Source organism: Poecilia reticulata, chromosome 16 (genome assembly GCF_904066995.2).
Source record: "Poecilia reticulata chromosome 16, P_reticulata-male-v2, whole genome shotgun sequence".
Taxonomy (NCBI): Eukaryota; Metazoa; Chordata; class Actinopteri; order Cyprinodontiformes; family Poeciliidae; genus Poecilia; species Poecilia reticulata.
The window spans coordinates 5146856-5159824 of NC_088845.1; the positions used below are offsets into that span (position 1 = coordinate 5146856).

At 37.1% G+C, this 12969-nt stretch overlaps 1 protein-coding gene across 3 annotated transcripts in view; it reads right to left on the reverse strand.

The window, feature by feature from the left end:
• znf385d (zinc finger protein 385D) overlaps positions 1-12969 on the reverse strand; it is a 106296-nt gene that overhangs the window by 34856 nt on the left and 58471 nt on the right. For all 3 annotated transcript variants that reach the window (XM_008430995.2, XM_008430994.3, XM_008430996.3), the window contains exon 3: positions 4267-4374. In XM_008430995.2, the coding sequence (XP_008429217.2) occupies positions 4267-4374 (108 nt within the window). The remainder of the gene's footprint in view (positions 1-4266; positions 4375-12969) is intronic.

Consider the following 12969-nt stretch of genomic DNA (forward strand, 5'->3'; position numbering starts at 1 on the left):
TGTTGATAAAAGCTTTTTTTTTTTTTTTTTTTGATGGTTTTGCTTATTTATTTATCTTTTTATGGAGTCATCCTCCTCCCTTATTTGTAATTCTGAGTTTATCCACTATTCTTAGCCGGTCATAAATCTTTATGACCCAGATTCACCGGGCATATAAACACTCTCCTGGAGTCTATGGAGTCCTGAGCTTCTAAATTATGGAAATAGATTTCTTTAAGGGTGCAAGAGAAATCTATAGCGGCTCTTTTCCTTGCATTAATGAGATATGGAGGTCATTTGGATTGTTCCCAGTTTACTGCTGCTGCAATGCACACACCTGTGGATGAGATAAAACCCCACAAAATGACTCCAACTCACAACAAATAAACACAGGTAGCCGTTTCAGGAAGTCATAACTACGAGACATAAATATGGCGCTTTAGAGGCTGCAAGTTTGAGACGCTGAGAGACTCGGAAACGTCGAGAATGATTCGTGAAGCAAATAAAAATAAACACATTCCTAAAATACAGGTTTCTTCTGGTCCAAGCAAGCAGCCAGAACATGCTCCCTGCTGAGCGTTATTTATATATTTGGATAAATCTAATTATTCCTGCATGTTGCTGTAGGGTTGTATCAGAAATGCACTAAGGCTCAAGAGCGAGATTTGTGTTTATGCAGGATAAATCTTTCATGGAAACCAGGCATATTGCTGGGTTTTTGCACCACACTAATAATACAGTGATGTAATGAAATAAAAAAAAAAACAATTTGCCTACCTTATATATTTTGCTCTTTTCTTTTTCCTGAATAAGAGCAAAAACTCTGGACCTGGCAAGTGAAACTTTCAAAAATAATTGGTTCATTTCTGAATTGGTGCCATAACTTATGTAATTTTTACATCTTATGTAAAAATTACATAAGATGGGCCAAAATGTAAAGTTAGTGGAAATTTTGGTATTTTAACAACCAAAATGACAATAACTCATATAAGCAACAAAAAATAACAAAATCAGGCAAATAATATTTTCCCCAATCAATTTCTTTAAATAAAAAACTTATAAAACTTTAACAAAAATAGCAGTTTTTTTTCATTCAGTGGATAGAAAATCCAGAAATTTTACACAAGTAAGAGAAGAGATACTTCATAATAAAATTACTCAAGTAAAAGTAAGAAGTAAAAATACTCTAAAAGTACATTTAAAAAAAGTTACTCAAGTAAATAAGTAAATGAAACTAATTACTTCCCAACCCAGGCTTTACTTGTTACAGCTAGAAACTAAAGATCAGGCCCCAAATCTGGGCCTGAACCTTCAGAGTAGCATAAACTTCCAGGTCACTCAAGTCTTCTGGTTCTGGATGCAGAGCAGAACCAGAACCAAACACGGAGAAACAGTCAGCTTCTCTAGTCGTGGGATAGTCAAAACACGCAGTTGGCATCAGTAAAAAATAAAAACTAACTAAACTAGCTGTTACTCTGGTGAGTAACAGCTAACCAGAATAAGCTTATTCTGGTGAGTATATTATCTAAATATCTCATATTTAGATAATATCATTTTATCTAATTGATAAAATGATCAATTAGATCATTTTATCTAATTGATCTCATAAGCTTATTTGAATTTACAGCTGCTTTAATGAGCTGAAATACACTCATTGGTATAAATTTAATTTGAGGCTTTTAATGCAGTGAAACAATAAAAAAAAATGCAACTTCAGTCATTCTTAAAAGCAAAAATTTGATTTATTTACAGAAAATGTAGAATTTAGTTATATTTTTTCAGCAAAAAAAGGCACATTTAGCACCTTTTGTCTATTTTGATAACTCAAATATCTAAGAACAAAAAGAGAAAAGAGGAGCAAATATAACTAATGCATCAAATATGAAGGAGTTCACTTCCACTAATACACATCATTTGGTGGTAGTTTAATTACAGAGTGATGCTGATTATTGAGGCTTAATGGCAAAAGTTACATGTTTTCAGTTAAAGTGGAGGATTAATTTTTTTTAGTGTTTTTATGATTTAGTGTTTTTATAGATTTGATGTTCATTAAACTCTCAGACGTCTTTATAATCTAAAAATGATAATGATGTAAACAGAAATAATTATAACAAGTGAAAGCCAGGAAAGAACTGTGAAATGAAGATGACTGAAATAATAATAATAATAATAATAATAATAAATCAGTGAGTAAGTTGTTAAAACCTAAAAACTAGAGGTATAAAAATCCACTCCAGCTGTTTAGAAGTTAAAACTAAAAACAACCAAGTTCAGTTTCCTGCATCAACAAGAAAACTTATTTATTAAAATCTGTAAACTGATACTATTAAGTTTGTTTTCCAGTTGTTCAAAAAAGACTCAAACTGAAAAAAGCAGTTTTTAAAAAAAAATCTCTTTCAAGCTTTTGCTTTTTACACGAGCGCTCATCAACAGGAACATAAAATGTTATTTAGCACACTATGTCAAATTCGTTTCTCCTGTAAATTTAATTATATAATCCGTCTGGTAGTGAAAAAGTTTTTTAAAGAATTACGTCCACTCGTCACGGCCGACAGCTGAACACGCAGCCTTTTTCTGTAACGAAGGCCAAAAAAGAACAGTCAGCAAGTCCTTAGATATGATTTCCTCTGTAAAACATAATAATCCCGTCCTGAGTAATCACCTGCCCGTTCAGCGCTGAAAATGGATTGATTACTGCTTAATGAAAGGTGCCGTGACACTGCCAGTTAGGGATGCTTCTGATTTAACAACATGCACCACCACTGATTTTCTTTTTAAATCTTTTTTGATTACTTCCAAAGTGGTATGGAAATTAGGTGCAGGAGAAAATCGAAACCCATCTGCTTGGTTAGGCGCTCGAACGTTGGTTAGATTTAGCGAGTTAATGCGAACGCCGAGCATTTGATTAAAATACTCGAGCATGTAGAAGACACTGAATATGGAAATATGCTAATAAACTCTACCTGCTGTGGTGATGTTCTGGGAAAACATGAAGTAATGGCAACAAACAGAAAGAAGAAGTCCTTCAACTCCCACCTTAACTGTGGTTTTCATTAATAATGTTAAAAATCCCACTTTTATGTTTAAGAAAGAAAAAAGTTGAATATTCGTAATTAATAAAAGTACACTGCAAAAAACACAAAATACACTTAAACAAAAGCAGCTGTTCAGCACAATATGGGAGCTTTGTTTAAGTCAATAATTCCTTAATATTTACGAAAACGTATTTGTTATAAGGGAAATAATCTGCCAGTATAACAAAATATTTTGGGAAAATGTCTTGATTAATTGCCTTATAACTAGTAAGTGAATCAACATCAGTATTAAGCAATTACTGACTTGATGGTGCATTTTGCTCAAAATGTGCTTGTTAGTTTTGCCTTACTTCAGATATTTGCACTATAAACTGGACCGTGTTTTTGCAGTGCAGTTTCATTTTTGGAGAGAAGAGTTGTGGAAAAAAACATTTAGTTCTGTTAAACACAAAATCTTAAGTATTTTTTGTCTAGTTTCTAGTTAGTTACACTTGAAATAAGACAAAACTTTTCAGGAAGATATAGAAGCCAGTTTTGAGTCAATAATGTCTTATATTAATGAAAAAGAATAGTTCCAAAAGCAGATTATAGTGGGAGTTCAGTTTAGGTTGCTAGGCGATGGGCGGAGTTACGCTGGGGTTGCTAGGTAACGGCCTGGGCTTAGCTGGGGTTTCCAGGTGAAAGTTAGTGGCTGCTAATTTGTGACGCTACATGCAGGAGGTTTTTTCAAACGGCTCATTTTCCAGACACCAGAAAAAAAATAAAAATTGATGTTTGCTAAAAACCAACTGAATGTTTTTTTTTTTTTTTAAGCATTGGTCTCTTTTTAGAACCCAAACTGAAGTACAAACACGTACAAAATTACACGTCAACACAAACCATCCAGTGAGGATTAATTTGTGTGATGGCTGGTGTCTGTCTGCAGAAAAGTTTTATGTCTTTGAAGTCATGTAAAAAAAAATAAATAAATAAAAATTCTTTATCCACTTCTGTTCCTCACGCAATTTCAGCAGCAGAGTAATCTACTACTTCATAAAAAAACATGAAAGTGCTCCCGGTTGCATTTCATAAACTTCACAAAGTGCCTACCTGTCAGGTTTCTTTTGTCTGCTGCTCAGTCAGCATCATCGCCTACAGAGGACTGAACACTTGATCTGCATCTCAATGCAGCTGCTATTCGGGCCGAACAGCCCAGCAAATTAAGCCTTTGTGGAATCTGATTCTGCGGAGAATTTATATTCGAGTCGCTCACCTGTGAGTTGAACCTCAGCTGGCAGACGCTGCAGGACACATGCTTCCTCTTGGCTGTGGGAGGGATGCCCAGGGTGTGATGGAGGACGGCTTTCTGCACCGGGTCCATCTGGAGGACGGACACAGACAGACAGACAGAAGCGCCGGCTAATTAAAACGGTGCTAAAGCTGACTTGTAAATCCACCTGACTACGCAGACGCTCGCTGGGCTGTGAAGAGAAAACAGGTTGCCTGGAGCGATCTGGAAAGCTGTGTGTCAATCTTTCACCTCGGTGGGTGAATTCAGGCTTTTTCACAGGACTAAGTGCTTCTTTCAGCCACACGGAGAGTTTTTACTGACCGTAGGGTAATGGCTGCTGGCAAAGTCCTCAAGGGGATCATTCAAATGATTCTCCCTTATTGCCTCTAACTGTGTTTTTCACTACAATAGTCTAGATAGAAAGGGAAAAATGTTCTAGCTATTAATATCCTCACATTATCACAATTTTTAACGTATTGTTTCCTCTTAGAGATTTGCTGAATAGTTAGTTTTTCGAGGAGAGTTTCTGCTCTGATTTAATGAGGCTGATCTTCTGAGATTAAGATCAGAATTTTGAGTTTTCTGAGATTGAAGTAAGAATTTCAAGAAAGAAAGGCCACAATTCTGAGATTAAAGTCACAATTAGAATTCAGAGATTAAAGTCAGAATTTTGGGGCTGCACAGTGGCGCAGTTGGTAGAGCTGTTGCCTTGCAGCAAGAAGGTTCTGGGTTTGATTCCTGGCTCCGATCTCCCTGCATGGAGTTTGCATGTTCTCCCTGTGCATGTGTGGGTTTTCTCCGGGTACTCCGGTTTCCTCCCACGGTCCAAAAACATGACTGTCAGGTTAATTGGTCTGTCTAAATTGCCCCTAGGTGTGAGTGTGTGTGTGTGTGTGTGTGTGTGCGTGGTTGTTTGTCCTGTGTTTCTCTGTGTTGCCCTGCGACAGACTGGCGACCTGTCCAGGGTGACCCCGCCTCTCGCCTGGAACGTTAGCTGGAGATCGGCACCAGCAACCCTTCCGACCCCACTGAGGGACAAGGGTGTTAAGAAAACGGATGGATGGATGGAAGTCAGAATTTTGAGAGAAAAAAAATGTCAGATTTCTGGGATGAAACGTCTGAATTCTAAGAAAAATGTCATAATTCTGGGGGGGAAATGTCATTATTTTGGGATGAAACTCAATCTTGAAAAGGTAATAACTGAGAATGAAATCATAATGCAGAATTCTGAAAATAAAATTAAAAAATTTGGAAATTGAAGTCATAATTTGGAGATTAAAGTCAGAATCCTCAGAAAAATATCAGTTCTGAGAAAAAGTGTCAGTTCAGGGATTAAAATCAGAATTCTGAGAAAAAATCCTAATTCAGAGGGGAAAAAATCAATTCTACAATAAAATGATGAGAAACGCCTGAATTTTTGGGATTTAAACTGAATTGTTTTTCTTCTTTCAGCAGCTCTAATCCTCTTCTGTAGTATTCCCAACCACTCGCAGTCGCTCTCTCCACTCCACACAGTAACGTTTTTCTGTAGAAAGCAAGAGTCATAATGTTTTGTAAAGGACTCTGACTTGTGACAAAGCCGGATAAACAAAGGTCATCCCACATAATGAAACCGTTTACCCAGCATTATTCAGCGATAAACACGCGTTAAGAGTTGTACATTCGGAATAACTCTGCTTGAGGGAAGAAAGCTCCTTGACAAAAACAAACTTTGCTCATTTATCTTCTCGCCGCTGCTGGCGGCGCGGCGGCTAGCAGGCGGCGTGTCGCACCTCGGGTCCAGCCTAACCTCATATCTCACTTTTCCACTCTCTGCTCATTAATCTAGCAAAGCAGAGCACAAACACTCGGCAGATGTTTTATTTTGAAGTGCAGCCCCATGATATGAAGCAGAAGTGATACCAAGCTGTTGCTGCGCAGATAATAAGCTGGATGGACTCATTGTTCACTGACAAAAGAAGAAGAAAAATGTCCGTCGGCAGAACATGCGACACACAAAAGAGCCGCTGCAGCGCAGAAATTACATGCATTTTGAGCTTCCTGCGTCTGTGAAACTCCAATTTGTCTGTTTTCTTTTCGCTTTCTGAAAAGAACAAACAGGTCCGCCTGACTGGGGAAACTCTCACTGAGGCCTCATGGTGGGAGAAAGTGGAGAGGTGTTGGCACAGCGTGGGAAGATTAATCAATCTTGACAATTGTTCAGCAGAGTGCAATGATGTTAGCTAGTTTAAAGAAACATCTCAGAGTTTACACTGAACTGAAACCCAAAAAGAACCAGGAGGTTCTTATTTGGAGGGGTCTGCGCAGAGCTGGTAGTAACTAGTTACAGTTACTCAATTACATTTACCTACTTGCTGAGACATTAGTCCTTTAACCCTGGAAATGTTCTTCAGGTGATAGAAGGCCGACTTTGTAATTGTCTTTATGTGGCTCTGAAAGTACATCTAAAGAATTACTTGAGTAAAAAGGTATTTGCTTAAAAAAAAGTCTACTCAGGTATTGAGTAACTGATCAAAACATTTAATATGTAAACATTATATTATCGGATGGACCAAAATATAAAGTTAAATGGAAATTTTGGATGTTTTATGGACTAAAATACTGAAGGAAAAGTAAAAACTACAACAGAGTAAAAATACTACAAAAAGTAATCAATAATTCAGTCAAGTAAATGTGTCTAGTCTTCATGAATGTTTATGACTGAAGCATCATTCAGTTAATAATCATATTTTTAATGCAAAGTTACATTAAAAGCTGCATTAAAAGTGTGAACTTTGCATTATTTGGTAAATAATGACACTTTTAAAGCATCAACATTGAATTAAAAATATCATTATTTACCGAATGTCACTTCATAACAACCGTCATAAACATTCACAGAGAGTCGTTCACGTCTATGACAGGTGTTACGTCAGTCAAATAAAGTGCTACCATTACGGTACACCGGTACTTTTCCCTACGTTTATCCTGAAGAAATGTCTTTGAAGTTTTAATTGTGAGCAGCAATGACCAACTAATAAAAACAGGCAAAGAGACATTTCAGCAAACAGAAAGTAATCAGGTGCAGCTGGAAGCGTAAACCTGGAACAGAGGCTGAACGCCGGTGTCTGTAAGGAGCAGCTGGGTGGGAGGCTTTGGGGTCAGCTTTGGAGTCAGCTGAGGCCTGGCTGAGGTCATCTGACTGAGAGCAACCAGAGGTCAGCCTAAATCAGACTCTGGATGGCCCCGGTGAAGGAGCAAAAATAAAACAATCTGATCCTTAACATCAGTTATTAAAGGCTGTTAAATATCACAAGTTAATGTCAGGGCTGAAAAACATCACAGTAAGTGCTTTATATCAGTCAATATCAATAATTATTGATTCATTCTAAAATACTGCTTGGCCTTTCCTTTTTTATCCAATTGTAACTCCACACCATTGTTTTTCTGAACAGGTGATTAAAGGTGATTCATAACTGCTTATGAACTAGTTATGAATCACCTTTAACTGCTGCCGTTACTCAGCAAGTTGTTGCTAGGCAACCACAGAGTGAATGAGTTGCTAGGTAACCACAGAGTGAGAGAGTGAGTTGATTCCACCAACTTTTCTTGTCTGGTCGCAGTTAATAATGTCTTTTCTCTGCCTAAATCCAAATATCTTATTACACTTGAAATTACAGAAAACTGACTTACAAGTAACTTTACAGCAAAATATAGAAGTTTAAGTAAATAATTAATTAATATTGATAAAAAATACTAGTTCCACCGGCAGATCATTTCACTTATAACATGACATTCTATGTTAATGAAATAATCTGCCGGTGGAACTTGTATTTTTCATCAATATTAATTCATTATTTACGTAAAACATACTTCTATATTTTGCTGAAAAGTTAGTTTTGTCTTATTTGAAGGTATTTACATTAGAAACTAGACAAAAATACTTGGTAATATTTTGTGTTTTTGCAGTATATGAAGAAAATTAGCAGAAATATATCGAGCGACATTAAAGGAAACATGACAGATCCAGTTCTTCGTTATTTTACTGTGCAGCTTCCGATTAGAAACTGACTGGAAGATGCAGAGCGGCACCAATTTATTCAAAACATTAGCTGTGGCATTTCTAAAGGAGAGGAGAAACGGAAAAAACATCTGAATAAAAATTCGCTGGAAGAAGAAGATTGGAGCAGGGAACGTTATAATTTTAAATGATTAGATAAAATGTCACGGAAACAGTTGTTGATTGAGTACAAACGCCCAGAAAAGCAAGTTTCTCTATCATGTATAATGTTTTCCAACCTAAAAAAAGAACTAAACTTTGACAAAATAAGCTAATAAAAAGATAATTTCTTTCAAAATACAAGCACTTGCTCTTATTTTAAAGAATAATCTGTTGTGAGTACATCTTTTTTATGACTTTATTTATAAATCTCACCTTTTTGTCTTGTTTAATATTGTGACTAAATCCAAACTCTACCTTTCTGCTATAATAAATATTCCTGGCTTTGTAATTCAAATCTCGCTACAATGAAACAATAATTAAAAAAGTTTCATTGAATTCCTGACAATGCCTCTGGAAGCCACACAAAGTTCTCTTAACACACTCATAATCCTCTGCAGCAAACATAAGCAAGAGATTTAATCTAATTACATCTCTACAGTAGATAATGCTGATCAACTCTCCCAAGTCAGCAGATGCACAGAGGCGATTTTGTGGAGCGATTGTAACCATTAGCGCATACAAATTACACCTTGTCAATGACAATCAGAGAGAAATGGTGATACAGCAAAATGGAGAAGTTTTAAATAGTCTCCTGCGCCTCCATATCTGGGCTCAGCAATTAGCAGAAGCTTCCCGCCCCTCAGAAATGTAACATAATTGATGTCAATAAAGGAGAGGGAAAGCAATAAGAAGATAGCAAAGCATTTTCAGGTAACCATTTCCTCTGTTCATTTTGTAATTAAGGAAAGTGAGTTATCTGGAAGTGCTGAGGTCAAACTGAGGTCAAACTGGGGGCTTCGACACAGAAAAACTTTCTGACGTGTGTGAGGGGCAAACGAAATTCTATTTCTTTCAAATTCAATGATACTTTACTGATCCAATGGGGAATTAAATAAAGACTTCCACACCAAAAGGTGGCAGATTTAGGAAGATAGATCTGCTAGTTTAAACAAACATGAAGCTAAAAGCACCACTGGATTTATTAAGAAAATAACTTTTGTAATGGTCTGATTCACGTTTCTGAAATCCTGCAACCTTTAGGCTGTTTCCACACCAGATAGTCCAGTAGATTCAGTTCGATCAGATTCCAAAATCTGTTACATTTTCAGCTGCTGCAGTTCGCTTTCACACTGCACAGTGTTAAATAATGCAAACTGATTTAAAAACCTGTTCCCCTCCTTGCCTGTGGGGGCGCTGCACCAAGAACCACTGAAGGAAACAACACTGACCCATCAGAAGAAGACACTGAGCGCAACTTCCTTCTTCACAAAGTGTAAAAATAAATGGAGCAGCATCAGATTTTAGTGGTTGTAGGATTTTTTTTTTTTGTCCATGAGCCATTTCTCCTGCTAGCGCTAGGCTAACATGTGTATTATGTTTGTATTTACCCAGAATGCCCTGTACTACAGTTCACTTCCTCCTTTTGGAGCGGTCTCTGGTCTGCTTTCCATTCATATAGTCATTTGAACCGCAGCTGAGTTCACTTCAACCTAACTGAGACCGAGGTTTTTAGACGGATCAGAATTCATCAGCACATTCACACCTCCACAAACGAACTGGACTTTGATTAAAGCGCACTAAAGAAGCCTGGTCTGAATGCTTCCTTATAGACAGATTAAAGCTGCTTCTGCAGAGATGAAAATGTTGCTCCAATCTGTAGATGCACTGCAAAAACACAAAATTTTACCAAGTATTTTTGGTCTAGGGGCTGCACAGTGGCGCAGTTGGTAGAGCTGTTGCCTTGCAGCACGAAGGTTCTGGGTTCGATTCCCGGCCCCAGTCTTTCTGCATGGAGTTTGCATGTTCTCCCTGCGCATGCGTGGGTTTTCTCCGGGTTCTCCGGTTTCCTCCCACAGTCCAAAATCATGACTGTCAGGTTAATTGGCCTTTCCAAATTGTCCCTAGGTGTGAATGTGTGTGCATGGTTGTGTGTCCTGTGTGTCTCTGTGTTGCCCTGCGACAGACTGGCGACCTGTCCAGGGTGACCCCGCCTCTCGCCCGGAACGTTAGCTGGAGATAGGCACCAGCAACCCTCCCGATCCCACTGAGGGACAAGGGTGAAAGAAAATGGATGGATGGATGGATTTTTGGTCTAGTCTCCAGTGCAAATATCTTAATACACTTGAAATAAGACAAAACTAACTTACAAGTAACTTTTCAGTGAGATATAGGAGCTTGTTTCAAGTAAATAATTTGCTAATATTGTTAAGTTCTAGTTTCACTGGCAGATTATTTAACTTATATAGATAAAACGTGGGAAAAATGTCACTTTGTAAGTGAAATAATCAGCCAATAGATATTTTTGTCAATATTAAATTACATCCTCTATGAAGAATCAGCTAATGGACAAAAATGAACAGAAAAGCAGAAAGTCCAAAGAGTCTAAAAACCCAAAGAAAGCCTTTAAGGACTTCAGAAAACCAGTAGAAATGATTACAGTCAGGACAAATTAGCATAGATTAGCATAATCTACTAAATCCAAATTCAAACTACTAAATGTTTTAGTGAGTTTTAGTGAGAAAAAGCAGCTTAAAATACATATTTGTCTTTCAAAAGTTAAAGTGAGCCACTCCCAACCTTTCACCTTGGGATGAACTGAGCTGCACATGAAAACACTGAAACCTCTGCATCTTATTAACACAGCATGGGGCTCTGATTTGCTCTGACACACTTTGTTGCTGAAGCACAGAGAAAAAACAAACAAAAAAACCTGAAAACAGGCTTCCTATGTGGCGTGAATCTCACCAAAGGAAGAAGAAAACACACGATGTTGGCCGGCCTTGCTGGCCGTGAAAACGTTTTTTTTTTTCTCTGCAGCTCGTTGGAAACCTGAGCTAACGCGAGCTGAAAACATCTGGGCGACCAGAGATCAGTGACCTCTTACTAGAAACATGCACTGGGATAGAAATATGTTATTCCTCCTTTCTTTCCAGAGCAGAGGCTGTGAAATAACTCCAGATTGATGAGACCGCACGTAAAGGAGAAATCCAGAAAAAACACATAAGATTTTTTTATTGCCTATCTGTGGAGAATCATCAATAATTCCCAATAAAGCTGTAATTTTTTTTCCAGCTCTGCTGCTTTATTAGTAGCTCAGAAGCTCCAATCACACACGTACATTGTTCCATAGGTTTTGAAACAAGGAGTCTGCAGGAAACAGCTGCAATTCTCAGAAGAATCAGCAACATGTTGCATCCAAAACTGCTGCATCGTTTTTCTCTCTGTCTGGGGTCACAAAAGTACTCTGAAGCCAATAATCACACTTCAGCAAAAAGGATAATTAAAGTCAGATACCGCGAACACACAAACCCACTTTTCATAAAAATCATGCGCATTGGAATTTCTAGATTTGAAGAAATTCAAATCAGCACAGAAAACACGATCTACGACCCAAAAATATTCAAGAATTGTTTACAGAAAGGAGGAGGACGCAAGTTAAGAGGAGAAATTAATTTTTTAAAACACACAAAAAAATTAATAAAACGCATGTCGACCTGTGGAGTGACTATATGGAACAGTAAGTCCAATAAAAAAAGCAACGTACAAGCATAAATATATTTAAAAAGGGCACAATTAATATTTCTAAATACAGGTGAATTTTTTTTCTCAATGTTTGAAGTTAAATCAGACCAAACTTTTCTTGTTTTGGTTTAGTTAAAATTACCTAAATTATTTATACAGTATTTGCTAAATGCCAGTAAACAAGAATAAATAAATGAAATTTAAACGTTTTACTTTTGTAGGTTTGCATAACATTTGGTCAGTATCATGGACTCATAACAGGTCAAACGTTTTGGGTTTCCCTCCACAAACTCCTCACAATAGTTTGCGGGATTTTTGGCCCAAATTCAAATAAAAATAATTTATATGAAAATTTCTGAACAAAAAAATCAGAAATTTTGATATTAATCTCAGAAATTTTTTGAGAAATACGTGGAAATCTTTGAGTTTGAAAAGTTTAACATTTGAGGGGGAAAAATCTAAATTTGGGGATTGATCTCAGAAAGTTTTGAAACTCAGTTATTTCTAGAAAATTTCTGAAATTAATCTCAAAATTTCAGTTTTTGCTTCTCACAAATTTTTGACATTTGGAGCTCAGAAATTTCCATTTCTTTCTAGAAAAATTCTGAAATTAATCTCAAACTTTCTCTATTTATTTTATTTTTTCTATCTACAACGGCACTAATACGCTGTCATACTTTTTCAGAAAAATGCAGCAGCTAAGACGACGGATCCAAATGTTTCTTTGAGCATGTGTCTAAATCTATACGCATTTGTGAAAGAATTCTTGTTTTTCTTGTTTTGTTTTATTGATTTCTTTGAAATAGAGAAAGATTATTCCCCTAAGTTCCACACTCATCAGCCACCCACTGAGCCTCGCCTGGCAGACGCTGAAGCGCTGAGGGAGCATATCCACTCTGCACACATCAGCCCAAAACACACACACACACCAAGCGAATGCCCACACTGAAAGCCTGCAGCGA